This window comes from Rattus norvegicus, chromosome 10 (assembly GCF_021556685.1).
Source record: "Rattus norvegicus strain SHRSP/BbbUtx chromosome 10, alternate assembly SHRSP_T2T, whole genome shotgun sequence".
NCBI classification, from domain to species: Eukaryota; Metazoa; Chordata; class Mammalia; order Rodentia; family Muridae; genus Rattus; species Rattus norvegicus.
The window spans coordinates 24,658,545-24,670,572 of NC_141543.1; the positions used below are offsets into that span (position 1 = coordinate 24,658,545).

At 46.8% G+C, this 12,028-nt stretch overlaps 1 protein-coding gene across 4 annotated transcripts in view; it reads left to right on the top strand.

Annotated features, from left to right (window-relative positions):
* The window catches only part of Lcp2 (lymphocyte cytosolic protein 2), a 46,894-nt gene that overhangs the window by 15,959 nt on the left and 18,907 nt on the right, over positions 1-12,028 (top strand). For 3 of the 4 annotated variants that reach the window (XR_015630165.1, XM_087569570.1, NM_130421.2), the window contains 7 exon segments: positions 4,856-4,921; positions 5,372-5,403; positions 6,386-6,423; positions 7,546-7,744; positions 10,018-10,115; positions 11,581-11,629; positions 11,735-11,818. Coding sequence is in view for 2 of the 4 variants with exons in the window: in XM_087569570.1 (XP_087425696.1) it covers positions 4,856-4,921; positions 5,372-5,403; positions 6,386-6,423; positions 7,546-7,744; positions 10,018-10,115; positions 11,581-11,629; positions 11,735-11,818 (566 nt within the window). In the remaining 2 variants the exon portion in view is untranslated. 4 annotated transcript variants of the gene reach the window in all.

Sequence of the window (12,028 nt, forward strand, 5' to 3'; positions counted from 1 at the left end):
TGATCCTGATGCATAGGAAGTCAAGTTGTCGGATTAAAACAAAGAAACAAACATCTTCAACATTTGCATGGAAAATGCTTTCCTGAAGACACATAGAGGTGCTGGCCTTGGGGTAGGACTTTATAGTAAGAATCTCAGGCCTGAAGTTTCTGTTGCTTGTGCATCAATGGGAGAGACAGACTATGACAATGAAGTCTGGTCACGAAGCAAGTTAGAGATGCTAGGCTGAGACCTAGGCCATTATGTGATGCCACCCTCCTGCAATGGCTTGACTTCCTTTGAGAGGCTCAGTCCCTTCCCCTGGCAATATCACCCCCAGATGAGAAAAAAAGAGAAGGAACTCCTGTGTGGATCCCCAGTCTACTCTTCCTCCTTTGGAGGTTGGGGAGAGAGGGCTAGGGCTTTGTGGGGAGAGTGAGGCTGTGTCACCTCTGCCATTCACTGTCATTTGATCCACTGGGGGTGGGGTACAACTTGATAGGTTTGCACAAAGCTAACAGACACTTTCCTGCCCTCTGGCTAGCAAAGCAATTCAACAATCTACCCACAGCGGGGGCTGGAGCTGAAGGTGGAGGTCCCAGCCCGTTTAGGAAGATCTTAGAAGCCCTTCTCAGCCATGGGAGGCCCAAGCTTTGCTACCTTTTGCAGACTGCACCTTCCTGCCCTTTCTCAGCTCTTTGCTGCTCTGCATGGGGCCTGTGGTTTAGCATTTCCTTCCTTTCCTGTTACAGCCCCAGCAGCCCCAGCCTGGCTGTTAGAGATACTGGTGAGAAGTGCCACAGCATAGAGTAGGAGACGTTCTAATGAGTCAACACATGTTGGAGCCAGTTAAAGTCAGTTAAGCTCTGTGGGGTGGGAACATTCAGTGCTGGCTCAGTTCCCCATTTCTTAGACCCATGCTCAAATGGTACCTACTTGTTGAGTGCTGGTAGTTTTAAACTGTTACCCCACTATCCTCCTCTGTGATCTCCTCTCACCATCACATGAACAGACATGGTACCCTCTTGCTTTGAACATTATTTGTGTAAGTATTCATTGTTAGCCGTGTGGTAGCAGGCACCTTTAATCTCACCCCTTGGGAGGCTGAAACAGGAAGATTTCAAATTTCAGGCCAGTCCAAACTATGCAGTGAGACCCAGTCTCAAATAAAAATTCATTATTCTCTCTCTCTCTCTCTCTCTCTCTCTCTCTCTCTCTCTCCCACTCTCTCTTCCCCATTCTCCCCCTCTCTCAAACACACACACACACTTGTTCTGGCTTTTTCTTGTGTGTGTGTGTGTGTGTGTGTGTGTGTGTGTGTGTGTGTTGTATGTATTGTGTAGAGACAAGAGGTCAACTTCGGGTTTCATTCTTCAAGAGGAATTCACCTTATTTTGTTAGAACAGGGTCTTTCATGATGATCGGGGGCCCCAGTTGGCTGTTATGTGCTCCTATGGATCTGTATGTCTCTACCTTCCCTGTGTTAGGGTTCCAAGTGCACAGTACCACACTGAGTTTTTATATGGTTGTGGGGAACAATCGTATGTAGGTCCCCATGCCTTATGCAGCAAGCACTTTACTGACTGAGCCGTTTCCTCAGCCCCCTCATCTGCTTCTCTCTACGGTCCAAGAGCAGAGCTTCCTCTGCTGTTCTGGGATGGACTTTTGAGTGCCTAGCAGAGTTCTTGGCACTTAGAAGAACTTCGGGGCGTGTATTTAAAGTAAGCAGGTGATAAGACAGGAATGGCTTCTATAGCTGCTGCCACCAATTTTGACAGGACAGACCTCCCTCTAACCATCATATAGGAGACCTGTAGCCTGCCTGCTATCTGCTCTAAAGAACCACTGCTAGGTCACGTGTGGCCCCAAGTATGTCACAAACATCCTCATGCTGTGTTTAGAAGGAACTAGAAAGCACCTCCTACACTTCCCACCCTCCCATCGTCCTACCTCACCCTACCCCCACCCCACCCCAGCTTTCAAGCACTTCTCCCTCTAAAGCAGTAGTTCTCAACCTTCCTAATGTTGGGACCCTTTAATACAGTTCCTCATGTTGTGGCAACCCCCCCCCCCAACCATAAATTATTTTTGTTGCTACTTCATAACTGTAATTTTGCTACTGTTATAAATTGTGATGTAAAAGTCTGGGTTTTCTAATGCTCTTAGGCAGCCTCTGTGAAGGGGTCATTCCACCTCTCAAAGGGAACTCAATCCTTGGGTTGAGAACCAATGCTCTAGATGGTGATTAAAATCTAAAATTCCAATAATGGCATTGCTATGGAGGGTTTACTATTGCCTTGCTTGTCTGTGCTCTTGAGTCTCTCAGCTACTTAAGTTCATCTGCTTTGGGACTTATATGATGTCAGAGGGTCCTGAGCGGTGAGTTAGGAGCAGAGGAAGGAATAGAAATGTTAGGGCTGTTATGGACTGCCCTTGCTAATCTAGCAAGTTTGCATTAGACTAACGTGCTTCCGTGAGCTGCCAACCAGCAGAAGGGACGCGGGTTGAATGTAACTCTCTCACAGCTCAGAAGAGGCTTTTCCCAGGAAGAGGGTAATGTAGAGAGAATTGTGCAGGGTCTGGTACCTTGAAAGGATACGGAGTTGAAAACTAGAGAGGATGGGCTGCTGTGTGTGCTGTGGAAACAGGTGACCCTCATCACTAATCTACAATATTAGATTTGGGCCTAATCGTCGATTGAGCCTCTCGTCTTCTACAAAACTAATTGGGATGAGCTCTGAAGCTCCTTTTACTCCTGGAGTCTGGAGTGGGGAGCTTCCTGTTCTAAAGTTTTGAGAGTTGCTAGAGGCTGCTTGAGGTACAGCCCAGGAGCTAAGGCTGTCCCTGTGCTGGGTTTTGGGGAACTTGTTGGCTCTGTATGGATACACCTGAGCAAATGGTATATAGTTAGTTATTTTGACTGGACTTGGAGCTCAGGGGTGGGGCGAGTCAAGCAGACTCTTCCTCTGCAAAATGTACCTTTATAGGGAATGCTTTTCTATAAAAAAAATTCACATGGTTATTAGTTATTCAACACAGTTACGAAATGCCATAGCAAGACAATGTAAAGGAAAGATTTGTTTTGGCTCACGGCTACAGGTTTCCTGTAGGCTTTTTGGCTTTAGCTGACTTCTGGCCTGTGGTGAGGCAAAGAATCAGTATGAAAGGATATGGAGAAGCATAGCCACTCACTCAATGCATGGTAGCTGGAGTGCAGAAAGAGACTGGAGAGATCGGGCACAAAAGCCTCCTCAGGTGCACCCCTCTAGGAACTAATGTTTTCCAATTCGGCCCTCACTCCTATAGTTCTACTTCCTCCCAATGGCCTATTCGGAATCTGAGCACATAAATGTGTCTGTGGCTATGCGGCATGAGACACAAACTACAACAGCCCCCAAGTGGCCTGAAGCATCCCCTTATCCTTCAGGGACCTCCACTCATGTGAAGCCATCTTTGACTTCGCTACCGAAAAGAATTTCAAGATGAGCCAGTGCGAAGCAGAGCTGGGTTTGTTAAAAAGGGAAAGAACATTTAGCATATATTTAAATACATGGTGTTACTAGAAAAAGATGCCCAGAGAGGGAGAAGAAGATACCCAGAGAACATGACATGGGCTTCTTCAAGGACAGTAGCTCTTAAATATCTTAGCCATCCCCATAAGTCCTGCTTGGTTGTTCTCAAGTTACAGCTTGAATGATTACTAAGAGCAGACAACCCTCTCCATCTGTCTCTTTTTGATAAGTGAAATTACAGGATGACTCCATATGATTATGACATTATAAAAATAAACCATGAGCCACAAGACTGTGCAAGGCCAAAGGCATGTAGAGTTTCTAGTGAGATTCGTAGACAACAGTAGGCTTTCGTCTGGGACAGAAGAAAGGCGGTGCATACATAGGTCTTAAGCATGATTTGCTGCTAATAGTCTTAATAGTCTCATTTAAATATTTCTTTATAAAATGTCTCTGAATGCCTTTGTAGCAAATGTTGTCAGTTGTTCTTGACTTCTTGACTTTAAGATGGTGAGAGTCTTTGAGCAGATCCTGGGTGAGACACTCCTTTACAATGCTTTGTTTAAAGCTCTCATGATCTGATAATCTCTGGAAATGCTTTCACAGACACATAGGAATTGTGATGTCCTAATTTCCCAGGTGTCTCTCAATCACATTAAATTGATTAGCAAAATTTACCTTTACATCATGTTACTAAGTAGATACAAAGAGGGACAGTGGTGTGTGTGTGTGTGTGTGTGTGTGTGTGTGTGTGTGTGTGTGTAACAGACTGAATATTGGAGGTTTCAATAAAAAATATACATGGGGGCTGGCCATTAAAGGCTAGGCTCACAACCAAAAATATAAGAAATACACATGGGCAGCTGAGCCTCTAGGTCTAGCAGATGGTTTGATCATGACTGTAAGCAAGATATCCACACAAGAATGATCAACCAAGGCTCAGGGGACCACCGTGGTTGTGACATGTGAGCTATAACTTGAGAACAATCACAGGACAGTGTGATACAGTTCCAGTGTGCAGATCCTAGGAGTCCAGACCTTCAGAGAAGTGAGGAGGCAGGTGTGAGCTGACCATGCTTTCAGGAGAACTCAGAGTCAGGCTTTGAAGGCTCAGTAAACATAAGTTAACACGTGACAGAAGGTTTCATGGGAGCAAGAGAGGTGACTGGTATTGGGTCAGGTCCTGAAAAAAAGAGATGGCAAGTTTTAGCTAGGTGGGAGCAAGGCGTGAGACTGGCTTGGGCAGGATGGACCTAAAAGAAGACTGGTCAAGTTGAGCCTATGAACATAGAGATGGTGTGGACTGGGGGGGTGAGGCCAGGAGGAGACTGCTTTTTCTCTTCACATGTGTCTTTATCTTGTAGGATTCTCAGTAAGTTGAGTCAAGATATCAACAAGAACGAAGAGAGAAGGAGCATTTTCACACGCAAGTGAGTGGGCAGCTCTGCCCTAGGCACCTCTATAGGGAAACTCAAGAATTCAAATCCCAATTCTTTAAAAGAATCTGCAACACTTGTTTTGCCTTGACTGTCTCCTTTCTGCTGTTCTCCTCTGTCCCAGGGGACATGAAGAGAATGCCCAAGGAGGGGAGGAAGTTTCCTCTCCCTGGTGAACATTTTGCCCCCAGGTCAAGGAAATCAAGGAGTACATTCCTTAGATCTTTAAACAGTCACAAGCTTCCTTCTGTGACACCATGGTGGCTTTAGTGGTCTCCAGAAGCTGGGGGGTGGGGGTGAGTGCAGCCAAACTCTGGCTGCGAAGCATCAAGAACACAGATCTTGGGTAATGAAACATAATTCCTATTGGTGCAGAGGGCTATGTTGGAGAAAGAAGATGCCCTTAGATTGACAGGCTACTGAGATGTTATTTGTTTTTTGCAGACCCCCGGTTCCACGATATCCTGAGGAAATAGGTAAGGGTACCCTGACTGAAAAACAAATGCTTTAGGAGGTGATTCGTGCTTTGGTTCTGGCCTCCTTGAGTGCTGTGCATGGGATGTGACTCATTAGCTCATAATCCAGGTCTTTGGCGTGGAAGGGTTTGGGTTCCCGCCGAGAGGAGGAAGGATGACATTCTAGAGGTACACTGCAGAGACTCAGCTTTGAGCACCTCATCCGAGCCAGTGTCTGAGTGTTTTAGGCAGTCTCTCATTGTTCACTTGCACAAAACATCTAGATTTGGGTTCCTGGTCCCCTCTTAATCCTGTTGAATAAGACACCCCATGAATAAGGCCCCATGTCTTATTCTGGGAAGACAATCCTTGTTGACTTTTATATAAAGAGAAGAAAGATTAGGTGCCACTGCTGCTCTCTGGTAGAATGAACTCTTCAGACAGAAATGCTATGGTCAATAGTAAGTTGATGTTTTGGTATGTTTTCTGTTGCTTTAACACAGCTCCTAAAGCTGGGTACTTTATAAAGGAAAGAGGTTTATTAATTTCAGACGTCTAGAGGTCTAAGAACATGGTGCTCCCATCAGTTCAACGTCTGGCTAAGACTGCATAACAAATAACATTATGTAGGAAAATGTGAGAATAGGGAGGGGCATGTGTCCAAGTGACCAAAATACCAGGAGTGTGCCTATAACAGATTATCTACTTTCACAAGGCCCTTATGTGACACCTATTCCAGCATGGAAAGACCCAAGTCTCTTAAGAAAGATGGTAATCAATTCATGAGTTTCCTTTGATCTTATTTTCTCTTAACGATCCCATCACTCCTCAATACCATTACATTAGGATTTAACATGAGTTCTGGTGGGATAAATTGTACTCAACACAGCTGTTGATGGCTCCCATTCACGGAGAAGGAAGAATGAAGGCCTGTAATGATCACTGGGAGGGAGAACTGCTCTAACTTTGTTTGGTTCTGATGGTGGTGTTATCTCCTTCATAGAAATCCATGAAGAAGACGATGGTGGCTGGTCATCCTTTGTGAGTATGGCTTGGGCTAAATCACCCTTGTATATATGGCCAGAATGGCTGTACATTGGTCTTAATACTAGAAAAGGAGCAGTCTCCTTCCACCAACAAGGCATTGAAACATCCCATTTCAGGTCCCAGGAAAGGGCCAAAGTAAAATATGTCCAGCATTGGAAGCCCAAAGGTTTCTCTCTCTACTACTCAGCTCTGCTTCTGTGGCCTAGAAGCAGCCATGGGCAGCGAGCAAATGAGTGGGCTCCCTGATGAATACAGAAGTGGGCTGTAACTCACTGCCACACCATTTATCTTCACAACCATACCCAATCACAACAGCTATCCATTCCTTTCTACTATCCTTACTAGAAATCTATGCTACTGTAACTCTTCTCATGGAGTTAAGTCACCGCTGATAACGCATAGGGGAAAGCATTGCAGAATGGAGTGTTAACACCAGAGAGGTGCCCATGCCGATTTTACATGGGAAGGGTCATGGTGACAACACCTTTCAGAGTCCAATGGACTATGCATCTTCTTTCCTCAAACTACACATGGTCACCATGCACAAAGATAGACAGGGGCTAAAAAATTCTGTGATGGAAGAGAGAGCTGGAGGGATGTGCCTTGTGCAAAGTTCTTTGTCAGGTAAAGGCAGATCTGGGACCCAGGCTGTCCAACCCTCGGTCTAAGTGGTCTTTCTGGCAAGTGGCCACCTTTAGGTCTTTTAAAAACCATGCACTGAGTGTCCTGTGTCCTATTGGCATTCCAGTAAATGAAAGTACTTCATCTGAAAGAAAATGGTTTGCAAGTCTGTTTTTTATTTTAAATATGGGAAAGCAAAGGAATGCAACAGATTTATTTTGTAAAAAAGGAACAAGAGAACTAGTTTCTCCAGATGTGTTTGTGCTTCAGCAGCTGGATCCCTGCCAAAGCTCCTCTTAAGTCTTCCCATGCTCAGCCAGAGACTAGTCTTCAGTTCTGTCCCCAAAGCACGAGTTTCTAGTCTCTGGAGGCCATCACAGACAGATCTGCCGGGAGGATGCTGGGGTCCCGGGCAGAGATCTCATAGGTTCATGCTGTAAAATGTTGCCTTGTGACACCCGTATTAGCTGTGACGTCCCTCGACTGTGTTGACAGGAAGATGACTATGAAAGTCCCAATGACGACGATCCAGATGGGGAGGATGATGGTGACTATGAGTCCCCTAACGAGGAGGAAGAGACGCTAGTGGACGATGCTGCTGACTATGAGCCGCCACCCTCCAACGATGAGGAGGCTCTGCAGAACTCCATCCTGCCTGCCAAGCCTTTCCCCAACACCAACTCCATGTACATTGGTAAGGGTCTCGTCGCAGCCCGCTAGTCCTGCCAGCCCTGGGAGAAGCCGCCCATTGAGCTTCTCTGGGTGCTGATTCCTGTCAGCTTCTGAAAAACTGGTGGCTTGAGGCCAGAGACTCTGCCTCTCTGGCTGTTTCCTTATGAGTAATACAGGATAATACTAGAACAGAGGACAAAGGCTTGATGGGAAGAGGGTGGTTATGTGGCACCGCCATCCACAGAAGGTCATAAGAAATGTGAGGGCACTCAGAGGGATTGGTTCTGCCTTTACAATGAGACAGACTTTAGGATGTTCCTCATTTACCTGCCGTCCTGCACTCACATGTTCTTCCTCATTCATTCATTCATGAAGTCACGAATGCTTCTCCTCTCCTGTTATGAGCCAGACACCATGTGCTGGAATCTACCAGGAAGGAAGATGCACCTTTATCCGGTGGGAATTACTTTCTAGAAGAGGAGGTAACAGAAAATGAGCATAGGCACACTCGGTTTCCTCTGCATCCAGGGGTCAATGTGTCTCACCCTGGGAGCTGTGTTGTACTCTGCTTCAGACTGCGCCCCACCACCTGACTTTGTGTATTGAGGGATAGAACATGAAAGCTAACAGGCAGGGAGCTTCAGCCATCACTGAGGCTATTCCAGACAGAGCAGAAAAGGGAAACCAGGCTGGTGAGTATCTCTAGGTGCCTGTCACAGAGACATGGAGTGAGCATGACGGACCTCATCCTTGAGCACTCCTGGTGGAGTGGGTGAGGCGACACTAAGCTAATGCATGACACTAAGCTAATGCATCCTGTCACTCCATTAGGCCAGCATAATAAACGGGTTTGCTCCTTCAGGGTGTGGTATTTGAGCGACAGTCTTCGGCTGATATTAAATACTGAATGGCAAATGAGGAAGGTTTGGTTAAATGACGCCGAACAGGGTAGGGGAGGAACATTTGAAGCACATAAAACGGCAGTGCAGAGGCCCTGAGGTCCCAAGGAACATGGGCTATCCGAGGAGCTGAAAGGCAGCCTGTGGTATGGATACCAGACTTCCCCTTACCCCTTGCCCGAACCCCCTTCCTTCTGGAAGGGAAATGATATTCTTCATAGGGCTAACAAAGGGGTAGATCAAGTCCACAACAGCCTTTCCAGTCTGAAGTTCCAGACTCCTTCCTCAATCTTCCCCAAACCAACAGTTAGTCAGTCTGTTAGTTGGGGTTTCTGCAGCTTGGATAAGCCTCCAGGGCCAAAAGTACAGGATGCTAGAGGCACTTGCTACTCCTGCCTCGCTGTCCGGTGCTGGCCTTTCCCACCCAAAGGGGTAAGAAATCCCAAACTTGTCAAACTGGTTCTGGGAAGTTCTGTGGCAATCGGAATAATGTGTCTGTCTAGGGCGAGACCATGGGCTGTTTAATTTGGTAACAGAATTGAGAGCCAGCCCCTCCCTGTAAGGGAGGGGACAGACAAAGGACGAAATAGGAGAACATAGCAGCCCAGAGTACCTGTGAAGGGAAGGAAGCGACAGAGTGAGGAGCTCATGAGGGTGGCAGCGAACTTAATCCTGTGCAGTGTGAGCATATGTATGCAGGCATGCACACACGTGTCTCTGTGCATGCTTAAGTGTCAGCATACACTCATGTTTCACGGCATAGGTACATGCATGTGCATGTTGAATACACACACTTGTGCTCTATATTTGCAAATGTGCACATATATGCACAGGGATCATGTGTGCATGCACATGAACCCTTGCTCGTCCACACATGTAGAATTTGTATCTGAAAACACTGGGGTAATTCTCTAGAGGCTTCCTTTGGCTAGAGGTGTCTCAGATATTACCTGTTTGTGTGTAAGGTACTGTGGGAGTTATTCCAATGTATAAGAAGACTTAAACCAAATCTGCAGGATGAGGGACAGATCTGGGCCAAGGACTTCCTGCCTCCTGTAGGACCCAGGCTGGGTCTGACTATATGTCAAATTCATGCTGGTACCGGTGGAGATCTGGAGGAGGCTCCTGACACCTCAAGCTATAGTCAGGCACAACATGTTCTAGAAGAAGCCTAATTCAAACGTTTTAATTTTTTCTCTTTTCGTTTTTTTTCTTTCTTTCTTGGTTTTTGTTTGTTTGTTTTTGTTTTTCGAGACAAAGTTTCTCTGTGTAGCCCTGGCTGTCTTAGAACTAGCTCTGTAGGCCAGGCTAACCTTGAACTCAGAGATCCACCTACCTCTGCTTCCCCGGTGGTATTAAACGGCTCTCCTTTCTTTTTAATATTGTGTTTCCACAGACCGGCCTCCCACCGGCAAGGTCTCCCAGCAGCCTCCGGTGCCCCCGCAGAGACCAATGGCCGCCCTCCCTCCCCTGCCAACAGGCCGGAATCACTCGGTAAGCCTCTTCCCTTTCTTCCAGGCCGCTTTGTTTCCACTACAATTCGTTCTTCCGGTAGACAGAAAAGGAACTAAGCATCTTGACCTAATTCTAAGTTTGTAAGAGGCGGTTATGACAGGAAAAATGCACACCCTCACGTTCCGCTCAGTAGTTCAATTTTGTGATGACATAGAAGCAGTTTCTATGTATAGCATAATGTTTATTGGCAGTTTTTTTGCACCAAAAACAATATAAACTGCGTGTATAATGAGATACTCCCCTTCTCCAATATCATTGTGCTACTTCCGCTATTTAACTGTGGGAGAACCAAGTCTGGCCTGGCATCTTCCGGTGTTGCCTAGACTCTCGAGGTAGGCCTCCCCGTGCAAGCAGCGCTGCGCCACCTGCTGGCAAGGTCAAGAACTTCCAGGGATGAACGCCTTCAGACCACAAGATTTCCAACTCGGTGAAGCCCATGAGAGAAACAGTGGCACCGAGCCCCACTTTCCCTTTTCATTCAGCATTATAGTCCAGCTCCTATGGAGGTTACATGAAGCTCAGTCTAAAGGAGTCATCGATGTGCTCTTTCCGCAAGGGGCCAGGACAGAGCTAGGAGGGGAGATTGTGGTGGGAGGAAAGGCATTTTGCTTTTGAAATCAGACGGCTGGCACCTCCACCACTGGGAGGCAGGCTTTGCCTATCATGTCAACAGATACTGATGGGGCTACTACTTCACACCAGTGTCCTCTGTGCCGGGGGAAGAACACGGAACAGTACAGAATGTTCCGACTTTCATACCGTGTTGCTATCAACAAGCACACAGATGTAGAAATGACCTGGGTATGTGGTTTAGGAAGACAGGGGGCCGAGTAATATGACAGAGTGTACAGAGCTGACACCGAGCTGGCACAGGACGAGCCAGTCATAGGGAACGCAGAAGGAACATCCCAGGCAGAGGAAACATAGGCACAGAGATGTTCACGAGTAGGTATGAGCTTTGGGTTTTGTGAGAACTGTAAGGAGATCCTTATTCGGGGACCATGGAGCATCAGCGAGGAACATAGAAATGGCTTCAAATGGTGGGCAGGGCATCTACTGTGGGGCTTCATGGGGGTGGGGGGATGGGGGATAGGGGTAGAGGTGGTAGGGGTGGTGGTGGAGGTGGTGGTGGTGGTGGTGGTGGTGATGGTGGTGTCATATTTCACTTCTGATGTGACTAGAACCTTGGAGGGCTTGGTAGGGAAGTTTCTGCTTGGTTCTTTGCCATGCAAAAGGCTGAAGCATGAGAGAGTGAGGAAGTTCAGAGGGGCACGACCTCAGCAACTCAGCTGACAGATGGGACAGCTAGCTGCGGGACAGACCTGGAGATGGAGAAAAGGGATCCAGATACCTTTGGGGAGGGAAAAGTGGGAAAATTTCCAAACATTTGGACTGGGTTATTATTATTTTTTTTAATTCCATGCTGCCACTGTCTCCGGCCCAGCCCAACCATGAAGAACCTAGCAGAAATCGGAACCATAAAACAGCAAAGCGTAAGTACAGGGTGCTTTCTGCACCCCCCCCCCCAGCCCACCCACCCAATTCCCAGCCGGATGCTTTCTTTCTTTTTTAACTGACCTCAGCTTTCTCCACTCCAGTGCCTGCTCCATCAATAGACAGAAGCACAAAACCTCCCCTGGACCGCTCATTGGCTCCTCCTCTTGACCGAGAGCCCTTACTGGGTTGGTATTGCTCATATTTTATGCACAATAATAATGGCTACGTTTATAGAGTACTAAGCACACACATATTATACACACACATACACATACATACACACACACACACGATCTTGTTTTACTACTGGCACAATACTGTAAATTCATGAGAAACATCCTCATTTTACAGAGGAAGAAACAGAGGCACAAAGCAATAACTTTCCAACATCCCTC